Consider the following 20,648-nt stretch of genomic DNA (forward strand, 5'->3'; position numbering starts at 1 on the left):
TTGAAATGTGTACCAAAACTTTGTCTTAAAATATTATTAAGAGTCCAAAAAAGATATTAAGATTTTCACTTAAGGTTTTTCTTTAAATTTTTAGCAAAGGAAGCAGCCAAATAACAAAAATCAATTTTCGAAAGTTGGGGGGGGGGGGGGGGGGGGTTGACACGTGGCGCATTCATATTTTCAGTAAAATTGAACCCAAACCCGACCGCGAATACCCCTGTTGGCGAATCGAACAAAATATACTCTCTCTCTCTCTCTCTCTCTCTAGACTCTAAGCGATGAGATGATGGATACATCTTCGTAGTGTAGCGGTCATAGCCGTTGGCGAGAATTTCAGTTGCTTCTTCGTCTTCATTTCCGAAGCGTTTCAGTTCTCCATTCCAAAGTCTTCGTTGACTTACCCCAATCTCTCCCTCGATCTGAACGTTTCTTCTCGCTCTAAATCCCTAGCCGGCATCAGTTTCGCAGAGCGATGCCTTTGATCCGTCATGCATGATGAGCGACTCCCAGAGTTCCGCCTCCTCTGACTCTGGTTCACTCCCCACCGCTCAACAGGTGAGTTTCCGAATCCAATTTCGTGTTCCAATCACTGTACGTATTTGAATGTGTGAATGTGAAATTGGAGTGTGGATGCGAACATTTTGGCTCAATCTCGTAAGCTGGATTACAGAATGTTGTGCGGAGCCGCAGCGGAGATTCGTCGTCGGCGGTTCTGGCCCTGGAGGGGTCGCGACACTGGCGGGACGTATTTTGGTTGGGAGTGTTCGTGATACATATGATCGGGATGGGGTTGATCCTAGTGGTGCTGGGGCTCAATAGGTTTAAGAAGAAGGACAGGCTTAAGATTGATAGGTACACAGTTGGGTTTCTGGAGCACCAGCCGGGCTTGACGGAGGATTACTGGCCGTTCTACGCCGTTGCCGGCGGCGTCGGGACGGTTCTCGGGTGGATTTGGTTGTCGTTGCTCGGTTCTCGCGCCAATCAAATGATGAAAGTCGGGGTTCACATCTTGACTACTTATCTTGCTGTGATTAGCGTGCTGTGTTTTTGGGGTGAACAGTTCTTCTGGGGCGTTGCGTTTGCGGTTGGGGCTGCATTGCAGTTCTTGTACGTCCTATCAATTATAGACAGGTAAAGGTTTAAGCCTTTACATGCTTATTCATGTTATTTTTTTTTATTTATTTGTTTATTTCAGGGTCCTTTTGCAACGTTGTGTAGTTCGCTAGCAGTGTCAAAGTGATATTCAGTTTGTAGTTAGATTGTTCCAACCAAAATCATTCAATATTTGAAATTGTTTTCATCTTCAGTCTGGCAAATCTATTCTGCTGGCTAGATGATAGTTACTGTTATGAAATATTCAAAGTAATAAATTCATCAAATAGAAACTTGTTTTAGGATAACAAAGTATTTGCTAGCACAAGCATGCTTCAAGAAGTGACTTACTGAATTCATCATAGACTGTTATTACTAACCTTTTATGTTTTGATTTATCAGAACATAGCAATCGGCTTGGGCTGAGCAGCAGCTAATTAAAATTATTTTATCATATCATGTATAGTGCTTTTAGTGCAAAGTGGAATATCTTGATTTGAGGAATTACACCATAAGGATTTCTACAAGCAATGCAACTGAAGAGGAAAAAATTTCTCAGATTTAAGTAACTATTTTCCTGAGTGAAAAGATCATGAAATTCATGGAGTGTATAATTTGTTAAGGAATCTTATTTTAGAATGCAGACCACTTTGAAACGCTGATATTAGGAGACACATTTGCAAATAATGTTTTTTGATTGATCTTCATCGTATTCCCAAGTACAATCCTTCCCCCTTGGGGGTCAGTTAATGGTTTTCAGATGGAACACTGGAGCCTTGAAAAGTCATATGGTACAAATTGCAAGTGGTTGATGCTTTGTCCTTGAAGTTACACCCTAAAAATAGATTGTCTAAAAACAAATTTAAATGCTAAAGGTTATTATTATTGTTTTTTGTTAACTGGCAGTCACCCACCTGCTGCATGGTATAAAACTGCTGTAAATTTTGTTACAACATAACATTACGATTAAGTAACATTTCACTGACTTAATGTGATAAGTAAAGATAATAAATTAGTAAATAAATAGGTGAAATAGTTTAATTATTTAATTTTCTTTTTGATAAATAAGAGCGTTATTAATGGAAATATGTTTAACATTCCTTTTTTTTTAATAATCCAATTTTAAAGGAACTTAATGTATCTATGCATGCATCCATAGAAAATATTCATGTAATTAGGTGAACTTATGATGAGTAGAAAGTCGAAATAATTTTAGCTTTAGATTTCCATACAAATTGAAAAACCTTATCTGATGCCATGAAAAGGGTGGACATTGTCACTCACACCTTGGCATGTCATTTTAAAAATATTTAGGGGTAAACACTACATGTGTTTTAATTGATCTTTTGCCCCTCAAAAGTTATGTTTTCTGTATAGCAAAGTTATCTTTCATTTTTTGAGCATCCATTGGTTCTGTTCTCTTATATTGCAATTTGCAACTACTGAAAACCAACCCTACCTTATTTATCAGAAATTGAAACACTCATAGTAGCATAGATTTATATGGCGATTTATATATGTATATATGCTGCACATCCAAGTAACATAAAGACAAATTAAATATTTCTTGAGTGCCTCAATTCAGAGTGATATTTCATTGGATTATGGTTTTTGAAGAATACCTATCTCTGTCTCTCTTCCTTGTGCAAAAGATCCAGAATTCTTTAATCAGCTCTTTCCATTTATCTTTGACTTTATGGTGTTCTTCTGCAGACTTCCATTCACCATGTTGGTGCTGCAAGGAGCTGTTAAGATGGTTTGGAAACTTCCTGAGGTTATGAGAGTATCATGTGCATTCATGCTAGTCATGCTTTTATGGCTAGCTCTATGGTCTTTTGGTGCAGCTGGTGTTGTGGCTTCAAGTTTGGGTGATGGTGGACGTTGGTGGCTTCTTGTGGTGAGCTGGCAAGTTTGCTAATTCATTCTGTTGGTTAATTTTGGATTGGTTGGTGTAAAAGCCTTGCCAAAGAAAAAAGTCAGCTATAAATTGTTTCACAATCTATTTATCCATGGACATTAAAAATGCTGATTCATTTGTTTATGCAGGTGTTCTCTGTTAGTTTATTTTGGACTGGTGCTGTTCTCTGTAACACTGTTCACGTTATTGTGTCTGGAATGGTTTTTCTTGTTCTCATCCACGGTGGTCGAGAAGCTGCATCAATGCCTTCCAAGCCACTGATGAAGTCTTTGCGATATGCAATTACAACTTCTTTTGGTAGCATCTGCTATGGATCACTTTTTACGGCTGCTATTCGGACATTGCGTTGGAAGGTAGCCAGACTATCCTTTGCTTTTCGGTTTAGTTTCACCTAAATATTACTTGCTCAGGGATATTGCCTGTAGATATTATATTAAGTGCATGAAGGTTAGACTGATTGTGCCATTTTTTCTAATATATGTAGATTAGGGGATTTAGGTCAAAGATCGGCAACAATGAGTGTTTACTCTGCTGTGTTGATTTTCTGTTTCATCTTGTGGAGACTCTTGTTCGATTCTTCAACAAGTATGCTTATGTTCAGGTAGTTTTATTGACCTTCCATTGGTGAATCCTCATAGTTTGTTTGTCTTTTGTTTACGAACTTTTTTTGAAGATTCTAGTTATTTTGCTTTCATTGATTATTCTTAAGTTGTAGAATTATTACATGTAAAACTGATCAGAGAAATTCCTATAAATGCTGTTATCTTTTCAGATTTCTATGTTCTTCTGTGAAATTGATGACCGACAAGGTGTTAAAAAAAAAATCTGGCTGATTCCTCGTGCCTCTTGATGGAAGTACTATTGTCTGGTATACTTAATTGGATTTTTGACTTCTCATATAATGAACTTCTTTTATTTCCTTGCCTTCTCATCATATGTGAAGCTTGCACTTGGAGATTGCATCATTAACCTGAAATTAGTATCTTTGACATAAATTATTTTTCTAGCAGATCTTGAATTTTATGCAAAAAGTGTCCAACATCCTATTACTTGTAGATATTTATTTGCAGTTCCTTGCCTTCAGATGATATCCTGTCATATCTGGACCTTGCACTGGAGATTCGGTCATTCACCTGAAATTAGTACTTGACCTCACACACTAACAATTTGTGGCCAGATCCTTCTTTTTCTACTTTTATGGAAAAATGTCCAATATCATTGGATTGGCAAACATTTTTTCTCATGTAGATCAACTGTGGTTGAAATTTTGTATGCCTTAAGTGGTATATATTTATTCTCCTATAGAGCTACTGTGGTAGAAACTTTGTATGTCTTTATCTTTACGTTTCAACTTCTTATAGATAATTTGAGAAGGAGTCTTTTCCTTGGTGTGTGAGCATATTTCATGGTTTATGATTATGAGAAGTATCATATATTTGGAACATAGAGAAGAAGAGCGGTCCTTGCTTTTTGATGGCAATTACTTTAAAATTAATCAATTTCAGTGGCAATAAAAAGGAGGAGACATTGTTAAAAATCTCATGGAGGGTTTTAGAGAAGAAAGAAGTTTGAGTTGCTCATATGCAAGATATTAAGAACATGTACATGGAGTAGAAACATCTGCTAGAACTTGTGTATGAGATATTAGGACTCTTCTAGTTACAATTGGATTACATTAACACATTTATCTATTTGTTCTAGTGATTAACTCAGTAAAGACACTCAAGAAGAGGTGCTTTAGTGTGTGCTAGTTGCAAATGATGTGTCATCTTGGTGGATGAGACAAAAAAGGTATGAATATGATACTCAAGATATAGAGGGACACCTTAGAATCCTAAGACTCCAAGTTAAGTAAATCAGCAACCAAATATATGGAAATGTAAGTTTAATGAAAATAGAGTTATGGATGATTCTATGGTGAGCCTTGAAGCTCAAGTCATTCTAGGAAAAAAAATAATTTAAATACCTTGGTTCAATTGTCTAAAAAGGATGGGGGAAACCATTAATTATTTACTCATAGAATTAAGATAAGTTGGTTGAAATGGAGAAGTGCGTTTGGCAATTTATGCAATAGTAAAATTTCATTAAATCCAAAAAGAAATTTTATCCTGATGACCATTCCACCTTCTTTGTTGTATAGTACAAAATCTTGTATAGTAAGGTACCAACATGTACAAAATATGAGCATAATGGAGATGATGTTATTTTATGTGCGACCATACGAGAAAGGATAGAATTAGAAATTATTTGTCACAAGGTTGGAGTGACCCCTATTGCAAATAAGGTGCTTCAGATGTGATTAAAGATGATTTGATCATTTAGAAGAAGATTGAAATTATGCTTTTAGCAGAAAAGGCAGAGGAAGACTTATGCACTGGAATACGAGGCTTACATGTTAGAAGAATGACTTAAGTTCCACTCAAGCCAATTCCTTGAAGATAGCTCTCAATATGAAGTTTTGCCTGTTGACCACATTTTAGTCCTAATTCTTCCTAGTAATTTTGGGAAAGCCATATTAGTGCCAGCCTTCTGAACTCTTTACTGAACTGAAGCACCATGCACTACCACACTCATACCTGATGGCTTAGTAATGTTAATAAAGCACGAACTATTTAAATCTTCAGATCTTTTGGATAAATGATCGTCATCGGCAAAGTACCCCATAGTTAACTGCTGATTAAGTTTTGGAGAAAGTCAATATCTTGTCAATCTGCTTGCATGTTTGCTTGACCAGCATTTCCCATACACGTTGAACTCTAGTTTTTGGATAGATATGAACACAAGGAACTTAATTTATGTTACTAGCAATGTGTGCCTGTCAAATATAGTGGAGAATTCAACTCTTTGGTATGGAGTTTGGCTCATGGCCACATTTTGTTTTGGCCCCGTCTTTCATTCTTTGGTTCTGGGAGGAAAAAAGCCCATGGCTGAACAATTCCAACACTTGGAAAAGAAAATGTTCCATACTAATGGAGTTGGGACCATAACCATGGGTTTGCGAGTAGTGGTCTCATCACAAGGGAAATTCGTACGGGTTGCCATATAACGGTCTCTCCTTCAGTAATACATCCTCCAGCCCTTCCTGCTCTTCGTGGCATATAAAGATTAGCCAAGCATAAGGCCTTCCGTGCTGAAGGTAGTTTAGAAGGGTTCTCGCCAATCTTCCTTGCCCTTTTCAGCAGTTATCTAATGAAGAAACATTTCATCTCTTTCCCTTTATCCTGGCTTGAGCTACCTATTATATTGAGTTGCCTCCCCACTGAACTATCTTGGGAAAAGGTGAGCAAGGGTGATTGATAGATAGACAGTCAATTTCACTGAGCGCTGGAAGCAAAGAAAGAAGAAAGCTTGGGAGCTGTGCTATTGCCCGATCATATAGTTCTCCATCAGCTGGAAAGAGAGGACTGCCTCGAGGAGAGACAACTCAACTAAAAGAGTGACTGCCCTCTGTTCTACGTGTTAGGACCGGTTGTTTCCTGTAGAAGACTACTTTTTTTCAAGTTTCACAAGGAGTTAAAATATCACTGTATTAAATGCTGAGTTTTTGCCTACTCTGTTTGGAAGGATGACATTCAGTTAATTTATTCTTTGCTATATTCAGTTAATTCATTCTTTGCCTTCAATTTTGTCTTGGATACTTCTTGCTTATTCACTTATCTCATTCTTTGCTTTTCTGTGTTAACATGCATTCATTATCCTCAGATTGCAGTTTATGGGAAAAGCTTTAATCACTCGGCAAGAGATGCATGGGAGTTATTTCAATTAACTGGCGTGGAAGCACTCATTGCCTATGATTGTTCAGGGGCTGTTCTACTGATGTGTACGCTCTTGGGTGGGCTCATTACTGGGACTTGCGCAGGAGCTTGGACTAGAATTAAATATCCTGACCGAGTGATTATGGTGGGCTCTACTGCTATGTTGATGGGAATGATATTGGTAAGTTTATTAAATTATTCTCTGTTTCAGTTGGCCCACATAAGGACCAGCCAACCTTCTTATTAAGTAACACGGCCAAAGTCATCTCCTGCTGTTGGTTTTGGCTGAATGGCTTTGAATGCAAGTCAAAGGCCTACTTATGTTAGATCTAGGTTGGTAGATAGACCCAATAACCTAACATATGTTTAAAGAGAGGGGATATTAGTGCTCTTACTCATATGTTGGTGGAACCTTTCCTTCCCCTGCTATATAAACATGATAACATCGTTGGCTTAAGTCTTGGATGACTGGCTAATTGGCCTTGTTTAATGTGCTTGCCTGTGTTTTCATTCATCCTGGTATGGGTATAAGGTGTCGGTACGCTTCCACTGTTCCATGTCATGTACAATGATACTAGGATGTGAATAGATTTCATATTTATTCTATTTCTTTACATAATTTGTCAAGTATAAAATGTTTTCTAACAAACTATATAGAATATATATATTTATATATATATTTTTTGCATAAAATGCTTCCTACAAAGTTATGATGCAACTCAAGATGGTCGGTACATAATAGTGCCTGTTCAACTAAATATGCTGGATGCATCTCATATCTTTATTCAAGTATGGATCCTTTCATATGGGTCCTTCACACACTAAAGATCTATATAACACAACCACGTGCTGTTTGAACTCATTTGAGCATAACCAATTTGAGCTAAGCCACATGATTGCTCTGTTATTTCACGGTCAACTAGGTCATTGAATGTGATTACACCAACACCATCCCAAGCCTTAAGTTCTGCTAAATGGTGTTGGTTACATGAATTCTAGCAATCAATTAGGTTTATCTATGATCTTATCTTCTACAATGCCATTGTATCTTGTATCATGCTTAAGGGTTTTTAACATAAAATTTTCTTTAGTTTTCCTTCTACCTCACCTCTTTTGCTGTAAGATTTTTCTATTCCATTCACTTGCCTATTAGGTGTGTCTGCTGGTCTTTTATCACATGTGCAATCAATTTTAATCGTGTCTTGTTCATCTTATCTACTCTAACTTTGTTATAAATATTCTCATTTGTAATTTTGTCTTTTCTAGTATAGACATGTTTTCACCATAACATCTTCATATTTTGCAAATGTTGATATTTAATTATCAGCATTCTTAGCCATACAACAGAGATGGTTTGTATCCTGTATAATAGAACTTTTCATTTTGCTTCAAAGGGATATTCTGCACATCTTTTCTTTAACCATTATGTCTTGATGCTATGAGTAACATCCTTAGTAATCTTCTTGTTTATTTGACAATAGATTTGAGATATCTAAACCATTTTTTTTAGGAATAACTAGATCTTTAAGTCTTACCATGATATCATCTAAATTTCCATTTATTCTAAACTTATATTTCATACATTCAATTTTTCACTTGCTTAATCTTGAATCTGGATTATAAAGTGTTGATTCATAATTCAAGATTAATATTTACTCCTTTTTTTCTCATCCGTCAATATAATATTGCCTTAAATAAACATAATCAAAGCACCTCTTTTAGCATGTGCTTTGTGAGTTTATCAATTACAAGAGTATAGAGGTAAGGGTTCAGTATAGATGCTTGACATAATCTAATTGTAATTAAAGAAGTTTTAGCTTTTTTGCAAAAATTCTAGCAAATGTTTTTGCTTGATGATACTTGTCTTTAATAAATAGTTTAAAAGTAATTTAAACTTGTTTCTTCTCCAAAACCCTTAAAAGACTTCTTTGAGAACTTCATTATGGGCTTTTCTAAGTGTATAAACATTATATCCAACTCCATGTTATTATTTGGGACCTTTTCATTTGACACCTCAATAGTAAATAGCTTCCATTGTACCAAGCATAAAGCCAAATTGATTTTTGGAGACCATGGTTTTAATCCTTAATCTTTGCCTATGTTACATGGACTCTGCATTTTTAGGCATTATATTGGTGTCGACATGACATGACACTAGTACTGATATGGGATATATGCCAAACTCTCCACTTTTTAGGTCTCTGTGTCAATTCTCTTTTTTATGTATTTAATTTACTTTTAATTTAAAATAATAAAAATTAACAATTTATTTTGATTTATTATTATTTTTTTGTGAATATGCTTTAGCCTTTAAAGTAGAGTGTTCAAAAAGGCGGCCTCCTAGGCGCTGCCGAGGCGTTAGGTGGCCCCTCACCGTTGTGAATACATGCAAATTGACACCCTAGGTGTTGGGCCCGATTAATCGGGCCCAATTGGCGCCTAATTAGGCTTGTTCTAGAGATGGGAGGACTAGATCTGATCGATTTCAATGAGACACTAGATCCAACAAGGTTTCAGGCTCGGGACAACAAATCTGGCTATATGCAGTGATATGCAAAGCTTCGATCGCTGAAGAAGGAGAACGAACGAGACTAAAATAGTGCACAACAGTGACTATTTTAGGCTTGTTCCAGAGACGAGAGGACTAGATCTGATTGATTTCAATGAGACACTAGATCCAACAAGGTTTCAGGCTCGGGACAACAAATTTGGCTATATGCAGTGATATGCAAAGCTTCAATCGCCGAAGAAGGAGAACGAAGGAGACTAAAATAGTGCACAACAGTGACTAGAGAATCAGTGACAACATTGATTGGACGTTAAGCATCGATCAACGAATATTTGAGTATTTGGGCAGCCACGAAATCGCTGTTGACGTCGACCGTGCAACGCTCTTTTGCTGTGTGTGCTGCAACCCAATATAAGCCATTGTACACACACCCCAATACAAGCATGTCTTTGTTAGTTTCATCATCTATCATCCTAAGAAGTTCATTATGAATCAACAAGTTTTTCTTCGCACATGTTTATGTTGAACCTGCAATTCAATTATGCTGGGTGTTGGATATTTCACTTGTCTTTCTAGATTTCATTTGTCTTTTCAACTTTGATTTACCTAAAAATAATATCAAATTATATCAAAAAATAGAAAAAAAGCAACAGTTTTCCTATGCCTCGCCTAGGCGCTAGGCCCCAATCTGGCACTCGACTAGTGCTTAGCGTGTTTTAGAACAATGCTTTTAAGATATATGTTGGTATGAGATCACCCAAATTGCCTACCTACCAGTTACCATTTTATCTTATATGTACAAGTAACATATCCTTAATTTATAGTTATAGAACTAAAAGATAAAAAAGATTTGTAAGTATGGTGGGGGTAAGGTAGTAAAATTTATTATTCTCTATGTCATATCCCAGTACCTTCCTACCTTCGGACACATATCCCCGTATCCTAAAATTCATGAAATTGATAGGTCCAACCTTTGGGTACATACCCGTGTTCGACACTCATACTTGAGTCCATCTAACATAGATCTTTGCTAAACCATCCTCCCCAAAGTTTCATAGTATAACTTATTAGCTTGATTCACCTTTATGCCTACAAATATGAATTAAAGTGCTCTTTTTTCACTCGTTCGGCATCCTGTTCATTTTAAGAATTCTATTAACTATAAGATGCCTTTTTCTCTAATTTATTTATTCTTCTATTAAGGATATTACTTGATCTAACTAGTTCACCATTTTTCATCTTTTTCATAACTTGTTTCATTTCATTTAAACAAATATGTTAATAGAATATATAGTTCCCATCCTTTTTAGAACTACCGAGATGTCTCAATACAACATTCGTTTTCCCACTTTCATTGAATACAACAATTACAAGCCCAAATCCCCCTAAGTGGAGTTGGGTATACACATTTGTGCTTAACTTCTAGAAATTCAAATACTTTATTCATCTCTCTCTCTCTATATGCGTGTGTGTTTGTGTGTATATATCTTTTTTTGGAGGGTGAGCCTTGGTTGCAACAGTAAGGTTGCTCCTTTATGACAAGGTGACATGTTTGAGTTGTGGAAATAGTCTCTTTATAGAGCAAGGGTAAAGGTTGTTACAAAAATGACCTTGCCCCAACCCTTGCAAAGGGAGAAGCATTGTGTGCTAGGCACACCCTCATATATCTCCTTTTTTCGTCTTTTGTATTAAGTTGATGGTATAAATTTTTTTAAAGTTTTGACTTTACTTTTTCCAAAATATATCTCTATAGTTTTTTTAAAATTATTATTATGACACACCTCTTCACTTAAGCTTGAATGCTCCTTTTGAATTGGGGCTTTTCCCTTCAATCCTCTAAGAATAATTTTTATTGTGTTTTATATAGTAGTGACCATCTAAATCTATGCTGGGTTAGCCTTGCCTTTTCTTGTTTTTTTGAGATTGATTATTTTTTTCACTATTTATAAGAATAAGTGAGATGTTCAAAGTTGTGGAAATTACAGTGGGATCAAGTTAACGAGTCACCATATGGAACTTTAGAAGAGAGTGATTGAGGATGAGATAAGAAGAGAAAACAAGGTGCTTGAAAACTAATTTGAACTCATGCTTAGTAGGTCTTTAGTGGAAATAATGCACTTGCTGAGTCACCAAATAAAAAGTTATAGTTGAACTTATGACAAAGTCCCCAAAGAAATCTTATGAAGTGTTTTAGAGAAGAAATGAGTCTAAATTGCTTATATACATGTTACTAAGAACTTGTATCATAGAGCAGAAACATGCGTTAGAACATGTGAAGGAGATATTAAGACTTTTCTCATTATAATTAGATTACATGAAGAATCTGTATTAAGTTCTTATTTCGTTGCCATAGTAGTAGATTAACTCACTATGATGGAATGCAATTATATTAATTATCTTCATTCATCGCTATCTCATTGAACTTTTCTATATGAAGATGATGTTTGAATCTCATCTCATCATTCCTTGTTTAAGGGGTTGTGTTAGAAAGGGCATCCAACATAAAATTTTGGCGCACTAATCTTTTGTAGGAATTTATATTGTCAATGTGACTTTTATAAGTCGATTGACATTAAGAATGCCATGCCACCAACCCTAACTTGGTTAGGATAAGGTGTAGTTGATGATAATTTTGAATAGATGAACTCACTAAATACATCCAGGCAAAGATGTTGTGGTGTATTGGTGGATGAGACAAAAGAATGTGTTAATGCTAAGCTTGAGATATGGTAGACCATTTTAGAATCTAGAGGTTTAAGTTGAGTGAATTAAAAACTAAATATATGAAATGCAAATTTGGTAAAAATATAAGTGTGGATGATGTTATGGTAAGATTTGAAGATCAAGTTATCCTAAGAAAAGATCCGTTCAGATATCTTGGATCAACCATCCAAAATCATGAAGAGATAATGAGAATGTTACCCATAAAATTAACGTAGGATGATTAAAATAGAAAGTGTTCTTGGCATTTTTATGTGATAATAAGATTTTGTTAATGCTAAAAGAAAAAATTTAAGAAATGGCTATTAGATCAACTTTGTTGTATAACACAGAATGTTGGGTCGTAAAGCATCGAAAGGTGCAAAAAATATGAGTATTACAATGGATGTGCGATTATATGAGAACAGATAAAATTAGAAATGAAGTTACTTATAATTGAGGTTGTTAACAACATATCATCTCAATCCTACTGGGGTCTACATGAATTCTAGCTCTCCAATCATCTAGGCCTTATCTTTTGTAAGACTCTTATAACTCATATCATATTTAAGAGTCTCTTACTAACTTTTTCTTGGTCTTCCTCTACTTCTCTTGCTAAAGAGTTGTTTCATTTCGTCCACTCCCCTGATATACTTTATAATTCTTACAACATAATTCTTTTTGTCTCATAAGAATGTAGTCTATTTAGGTAGTTAATAAACTATTTTCATATGTAGCCATGTTTTCATCCTGCTTCTTGAGCACAAGATTACCTATGATGAGGTTGTATGTTGTGGCAAAATCCAAACTAGTTTCCCTTCATTATTTCTTTCTCCAAAGCCATAACATCCATGCACATTTCTATATCCATTTACTTCTCTGCCCACATGTCCAATTTAATTTACATCCTATAATGATCTTGGGTATTCCTTGTAACAATTCTTCTAAGTCTTTGTGAAATTTTGCCTTCATCTTTTCTTCTAATCCATCTTGTGCTTATGCACTAATAATATCCAAAATCCTTTCTCCTAGAATAAGTTTAACTACTGTAATCCATCTTCCAATCTCTTTACAGTTACTATCTCATGCTTTAAAGTCTTACCCAAGATTCCATAATAATCTTTTACTCCATTCCTCGTGCAATCCTTTCTTGAGTATCGAAGTTATACCCAGACTCAATTAACACCGTGGCAGTCTCACTAACTCAATTAAAATTTTGGCTTTCTTGCTAACGGCTAATCTATCTCTTCTCCTGAAGGTAAATAATATCATTTCTCCTAATAATCTCATCCACTACTTTAATAGATTCTCTTATCAAAGTCCTAACGATCCTTAGCTGCTGGTCCTAAACTAAATTCTTTCGTCACCTTGTTTATGAAAATCCTAGAACCCTTGCAAATGTAACATTACATCCAAGCTTTGATGAAGCAGCCTTAGTTCATTTTTCACTTACACTTGGGTCAATATAGCGCTTCACTATGAAAGGTATGCCCCAACTGCTTACTATTTTGTTTAGAATTTATGATGAAAGTTTTTATGAATTTTTCTCCGATTGTCTGCTACTCGATCCAACTCTCCTCTTTAATTTGGCTTTGGAATTGGCTGTGAATAGCAGGAATACTTCCAACACAAGGTGTTGAAGGAATTACTCAATCCATGGGCAGGGTTTTATTAGATGTTCATTAGTTTAATAAAAATTGTAAATGATCTTTGTAAAAGTCTAGGAAATTCTGGTCTCATTTGGTTGGTTAAACAGTCTTCACTGTTTGGTTTTGGGAATTGATCAAGGTTGGTTCAATTTTGGGCAAGGTACTAACTTGAATCAATTTCAGGCTTCTGTGAAGCTTTTCCTTAATTATTGGTTATATTCTAGTTGAGTATGTACATATATATTTCTGAGCATCGATAACTTGCTTCATCAAAAACCATATAATATCACGCATCTGTCATTGGTTGGTTTGGTAAAAATTGGATTTACCCTTCTAAGGCATCATTTTCTATTTGAAATGCAACTATTTTGCATTCCTCGTTTCCATGCTGATGTGTCAACAATATAAGCCTTCCTATAATATATACTTGCTGTTAACATTTTCCAAGCAAGCATTTTGTACTTGCACCACATTATCTTGTCATATGCTGATTCATTACGAACTTTTAATTGACCAATTTTTCATTACACTGACATAGACGTAGCCTAGACTCCTTGATTTCTGCATATAATGATGGTTAGGCCGTTTGATGTTCAGGTGGGACTCGCAATGGTAGTGGTGGAAAGTGCCGTTACATCTATATACATATGTTATGCGGAAGAACCCTTATTGATTCAAAGATGGGATCCCCAGTTCTTCAACCAGATGTCAGAGACTTTGCACCAGCGACTTCAACATAGGAGTGCACGATCCAGACACGTATCGACTCAGAGTCGGCTTGATGGCCACACAGAAAGCCCCTTTCCCATTTGAAAAGTTCAGAGTTTTTAAAAGATAGACGCACAGTGTAATTGATTCCAATTTTCCCAAGTTCATGCTGGTCCATTTTTCCTGTAGTTCTGTGAGTTATAACTTGTGGAAATAGCCATTCTTGGAGGTAAGCCATGTCCATTGACCTAGAGGTAAGACTTCAGAATCAGAACATTTACAAAGGAGCCTCCCTCCCTCGTTTGGAATCCCCTCCTGTGCTTGGTTGTAAGTTGCCAACCCCAAGTGAGTCTTCATCCATTGAAATTATAAATCAGTGAACAATTGCTTTTTTACCCGTTTACTATGCTTTTTGTCAACATCCCATGTCTGCTCGAGATGCAGTTTCACGTGGGTATATAAAGTATAGGGCAAGGTATACCTAACGATGATTAGGGCAAGGTATATCATCAGGAGATTGTTTTTCTTTACTGTTGTTGTGGGCTTTACTGGAGATGCTAAGATAGTGCCAGCTAGGGTGGCTAGTCAAACCCAATGATAATTTTGTATGAATCATGTTACATGTATATCATTTTTGTACATTTTGAGTTACACAAGCGGTATTATGATCAAAATACCCTGCGCCTCCATGTGCCTCACGTGGTTCTATGCATTTTATGAGGGATATTTTTGTCATTAGTACACCTTTGTGTAGTCCAAGATGTATCAATAACATTATTCATTTTGTATACTTATGACACTAGGTAATTGTTCTTTACTCTTGTTGTGGGTAAATATTGGAGATCTCAAAAGTGTCAGTTGGGTGGATTGTTCCACTTCTTATGAAAGTAGAAACTAAAGTAGCATCTAAGCTTAATGCATTATGTCTTTGTTATTATCATGGGCCAATAGATACTAAAATTGAGGTAGATTTAGGTAAGAATGGATCAGGAGCAATAAAAAGGCCTTTCCGGAGAGGGAGGAACTGGCCTTCAACGGGTAAAGGGAGACAAGTCACTTGAGCTAAGCCCAATAAATTTGGACTCATTTTATAGGGCAAGTCCTACATACTTTTGAACTAGATATCACAGTTCAAATCAATTGGGTTATTAAATTGATTGGTATTAGTTTATTGGTTCACCAATTAAACTATTGGTTCAGAAATTTGTGTATATATAATACAATAAAATAAATTTAAATATAATAAATTCGTATTTTTAATGACTTGATATATTTTTTTATTTTTCTCTTCATAATGGCTAATTTACCCTTCTATTAAAAAAAGGAATTTTTAAAAATCAAAAATTAAAATAATAAAAAAAACATTTATATACACGTACTACAATAATAATAATATATCTAGTTTTTATTTTATGCTAATAGACTTGGGTACCTAAATTTTAAATTTCTATTAATTCTTTTATCTCTTTTACTAACTAGTTGTTCGATACCATCAACTCTCCTCATAGCCACTATAATTTCTATATCTCATATGATTAAACTATTTTAATTATGTCTTTTACTTATTTTCAATTGAATCTATTTCGACCTTATAATTAATAATATTTTAAATATACAACTATAATAGTTAATAAAATTTTCTTTTTTTTAACCATTTTATAATTGTTCAAATATTGTTAACCGTAAATTTAAATAATCCAAATATAATTGTATCCAATAATATCAATTCAATTACCATCAACTCATAAATATCATAATATTATAACGAAATATAAATATAAAGCTAAAATAATTCTAATATAAAATAAAAGGACTAACAATTGACACAATAAAAAGTTGATTTTCATTCTCTTCCTCCCTTCTTCTTCACTACTCTCTTCTTGTTTTGCCCCTCTCTCTCTCTCTCTCTATTAATTCCCCCTCTCATTCTCTCTCTTTTAATATAGTGACATACTTGTAAAAGGGAGAGGTAAAGCCTGGGTGTTATGGGAGAGAAGATGGGTGGAGAAGAGCAAAAGATAAAAAGGTTTCCTTGAATATGAACGCTTGCCTTTATTTAGTATTTTTGTTTATTATTGGGGGTGTAAATAATGTTTTTTTAAATGTATTCGTAATTTTATATATATATAAAATATGAGTATAATGAAGATAAATGTGTTACGACGACTGTTAAATTATTTAAAAGGTAAAAATAATTCCAACTATTGGTCCAGGAGGAGAGAAAGGACAGAAACTATCCTTATTTCACTGACGATTTGCCAAATTTGTTGCTGCTGTTGCTTTGGTTTCTACTTCTTCACGAGTTGTTGCTTCGTTTTCTTCTTCTTGCTGAAATCGTTGTTGCGACAATGGGTTGGATTTGTAGATAATGGAACCCATCAATTGCCAAATCGTTGCAATAGGTCCGGCAAATCAGTGGCCATTAATATGGTTTATCATTGCCAAAAACAATGGGTTTTGGAACCCTTTGTTTAATTAACGTTGTTTTATAAATAAAACATATAAATCACTAAAATATGGTTTGAAGTTACTTTATTCTGTTAATGGGTTGGGGTTGGACAGAGGCTTGTGTTTGTAAATGGGTTTTTGATATATAAAGTTGTGTCTATAATTGGAAATTTTGGGTATAAGGGCATTTTAGAGGTCTAGAATTAATGTAGTTGACCTCACTGCTGAGACTAAGGGTTGTGATTATAGTTGTTGCAAGGGCATAGGAGCTACTAGGTCTGGAAATGAAAGGAACTTTGTGATATTAAGCAGGATGTAGGTCACTAAATACTTTATTACACTACTGCTGAAAGGCTGTGCATGAATGCCCCACTGCTGTCCATAAATACACTAACTTATCAACACCCACACCACACTAGACCTACATTAATTGGCCCTTATTTCATCCCAAAGTTGTAATGGAAGTTAATTTTTCACCTTCTAGGTCAAATAATCTACCCGTAATGCCCAATATATATATATATATTGTCATTGTGGGACTGAGTCAAGATATGACAGGTAGATCATCTAATATTTGTTCGTTTGTAGTATAGCCATTTGAGTGTCAGTGCTAAGGAGTAAGCTTAAATTCTAGGTCAAATAGAAATTATAGTTTACCAATGTATTAAGAGTTTGGTACCAACATAATTCGAGGATAGATCTTGCAGTCTCTTTCAGACAGTTGATTCCTTTTGAAACTATTTTCAACCTGTTGCATTCAACCATTCTTTTGTACCTTGACTACGTGGTTTTAAAACGAGCTATGTGCTAGATGCGGTTGTAGTTCCTATTTAAGGCCCATGTACTGATTCTTTTTGCCTGAATTCTTTGTATAATCTTACAACAAATGCTTGGAGGCTTCTCTTTATTTTTATGCACCTTATTAGAAACTTTTAGGAGTCCTCTATGTTAGTCAAGTGATGGGAGCTACAACCGAAGCTATACAAATCTTGCCAAGTGCTTGGCCTTAGACTGTTGTGTTAGTTTTGTAATACCGCGTACTGGCATAAGATTACCACGTAATTTCGAGAAGTTTGGGATATCGAAAAATGAGTTTAATAATAAAATAAATCGTTGAATCAACTGTAGGAAATGTCGTGAGGTTGAGATTTCAAGGGAAAATGATATGTTATTGCTAAGCATTCCAAGATAAGATTTTTAGTATCAAAAGAAATCGGATCGGAGTTAATTTTCGATTAAGCTTCAATTCAGGCTGAAAACTGAATTGCCGGTAGGGAACGCCTCGGAATTTAGATGTTTAAAAGAAAGGATATATTAGGTTATAGTTGTTTTTAATAAAAGATATTATAGTTTATCATGTTAAAAAAAAAAAAAATCAGAATTGCAGCGAGAGGTAGGGCTGCCATAGCTGCTGCAGTCCGTCAAATCAGCAAGCAGGGCATGGGCAAGCCTTGCATGCACGTGGGGGTGGTCTCTAGCTCACGTTAACCCTTGTGATTGGTTGAGAGAGGCTCGAATTTGGCTATAAATAGCCGAGTTTTGGTCGAGGGTTTGCATCAAAGATTTTACTTCGGATTTCTCACATTTGGGAGTGAATTAGAGGTTGGGGATAAGGGGCTTTTGTTCCCCAGGTTGTGAGAAGCAATTTGAAAATTTTGAGAGTTTTTGGAGTAGTATAAGGGGTGTTTTCGCATATATATATATATATTCGGTCGCCTCTATATATATACATATTGCATGAGTGTTTAAATCGGGTTGTAGAGTGATCGATCAAAGGATCTAATAAGGGGCTTTTGGTCGTGAGACTATGGGCAACTAGTCTGAAAATTTTCGTATCAATCGGAGTTCAAATTAGAGGTCAATTTGGTTCGCCGAAGTTTGATGGCGGGTGGCTTGGGCGGACTGTTTTTGGCCAAATCGAAGGGCTTCTAGTGGTGTTTTCTGACAAAGAAGGGTACCATTGAGATCGACTAAGGGAGAGGAGCAGCTTGGTGTCATCGTTTCGATTTTTCAGTGTGCTGTCACTGGAAAAGATGATCGAAGGTAATTTCTGTATTTTTTAAATACTGAAAATATAAAAAATTTGAGAAAAAACATAATTAAAGGAAATAAAATTATGAAAAATATCCATAAATTCAATAAAAAGGAATAGTTTATTTTGATGAATTTTTATCTTGGAAATTTCTTGAGGAGATAATTATTTGATTTCTTGAAAGGAAATGTAAATGGAAAATAAATATGAGGGATTTTTATAAAATTCTGAGAAAATTCCAGAAGGATAAGGAATTTATTTTATGAGTTTTGGTGATTTTTCATGGAGGATATTCGAAGTAAATCAAGGAGAAATAAATTTTCTCAAGGAAAAGTAATTATGGAAATTGGAGAAAATAGGAGAAAAATCTGGAAAATTTTCAGAAAATTTCAGAGGCTTATAAATATTTTTTTTATGAATTTTTTTGGAGAAAAAAATGGAAAAATGCTTGAAGAGATATTTACTTGAAATTATCGAGAGAAAAATAGGAAGAAATTAGAGAAAAATTATGAGAAAATTGAGAAAATAGATATTGATTTTTCTTTGAATGCATATGATGTCTAGGGTATCGTTGAAACTTGAGGTTGAACTATAGAGCGCCTGGCACGAGAATCAAGCTCGGGCACGCATTTCGAGGAATCTTAAATTTAGCCTAAAGTGAGTGGTTCTACTGGAAAAACTTGTTTGTGGCATGTGAATGGTTTCCTGTGAGTTGTTCAATCCAATTTCTGTGCATATTCTTGTTACTTTTGATCACTTTTGATTTATCATGTGTGGTAGGTATCGTGAGATGGTTCGTCTAAATGATTATTTACACACGTATTGAATTTCATACGATAAATTGCATACATTGAAATGTTGATTTTATGTTATGCATGTTATGATTTTCGGCATTGGCATGTTATGTGTTGTCCATGTGGGACGTGGGTTGTTAACCTGTGACGTGGCCCTTGAGTGACAGCACTCGGGATGCTTGCCGATGATTAATACTATGTGACCCACTTGGGATGGTGCTGAGACGGATTTCACTCTATGGTACTCAAGTGGCGGGGCTGAGAGTGGACACCATCCCGGTTGTTGGCTCAAGTGGCAGGGCTGAAAGTGGACACCACCCCAGTTTTCTTTGAGCAATAGCATTAATACCGATGTGTCTTTGATTCCGGGGATAATGCTGATGTGATACTCTTAGGGCTAGGGTTGCGTTGGGTTTTGGAATGCTTTTGAGTAGGAGCGTAATGCCTAACAATGATAATGTGGTGATTCCCAAGTTCATATGTTGAGGTTGTCCCTCTTAAGAAGGATTGTGTATGCTAATGGGTCGATGTGGTTGTGTCGCCTTTAGAGAGATTGCATTTTCCCCGATTAGGGCTAAGTGCTATGTGGGATTCTCTTAGGTTGGGGCATGTCAGGATTTGTCGATTTTATACATGATTTTGCATATATTCATGAAAATATTTTTAAACTATCACTTAGATGATTCAGCATTTAATTTGGACTATGTCCCTGAAATATTCAAACGTTCTAGGTGAAAGTAGTGGCGCTAAGGGAAATGATGTCATCGAGATGTAGCTATTATGTTTAGTTTTCGTAGGCCTTTGTCTATGATTACGATGTTTAGAGGTTATATAATATTTTGATATTTTTATGTGAAGTATCGATTTGGTTATTTAACTATAAAAAGAATTTATCGGTTATATATCATTAAGGTTTCGATTCTTGCTTTTGCTGATGTGATTGTTAATACCTGTCTTAGTCTGTTAATTTTTAAATTTTGATATGCTGGGAAGGTATAATCAAGATTATCAGGATATGATTATGATGAGGGTATGTTTATCGA

The 20,648-nt window shown here is 35.3% G+C and overlaps 1 protein-coding gene across 2 annotated transcripts; it reads left to right on the forward strand.

The window, feature by feature from the left end:
* The first annotated feature begins 238 nt into the window (after positions 1 to 238).
* Positions 239 to 15,142, forward strand: LOC127806922 (uncharacterized). Of its 2 annotated transcripts, XM_052344523.1 has the most exons (7): positions 240 to 555; positions 671 to 1,131; positions 2,806 to 2,989; positions 3,139 to 3,363; positions 3,495 to 3,611; positions 6,713 to 6,946; positions 14,221 to 15,140. In XM_052344523.1, the coding sequence occupies exons 1-7, from the start codon at positions 493 to 495 to the stop codon at positions 14,434 to 14,436; spliced, it is 1,500 nt and encodes a 499-aa protein (XP_052200483.1). In that variant the 5' UTR covers positions 240 to 492; the 3' UTR covers positions 14,437 to 15,140. The 2 variants fall into 2 exon arrangements, with proteins under 2 accessions (XP_052200484.1, XP_052200483.1); XM_052344524.1 differs by lacking the exon at positions 3,495 to 3,611 and having other exon boundaries at positions 239 to 555; positions 14,221 to 15,142.
* The last annotated feature ends 5,506 nt before the right edge of the window (positions 15,143 to 20,648 follow it).

Source organism: Diospyros lotus, chromosome 7 (genome assembly GCF_014633365.1).
Source record: "Diospyros lotus cultivar Yz01 chromosome 7, ASM1463336v1, whole genome shotgun sequence".
NCBI lineage: Eukaryota > Viridiplantae > Streptophyta > Magnoliopsida > Ericales > Ebenaceae > Diospyros > Diospyros lotus.

Bases quoted from the DNA above. Each gene is read 5' to 3' on its own strand.
- LOC127806922 (XM_052344523.1), top strand. From the start codon at position 493: ATGATGAGCGACTCCCAGAGTTCCGCCTCCTCTGACTCTGGTTCACTC. The intron at 2,990-3,138 runs GTGAGCTGGCAA...TTGTTTATGCAG, and splicing joins GACGTTGGTGGCTTCTTGTG to GTGTTCTCTGTTAGTTTATT. The intron at 3,612-6,712 runs GTAGTTTTATTG...CATTATCCTCAG, and splicing joins ACAAGTATGCTTATGTTCAG to ATTGCAGTTTATGGGAAAAG.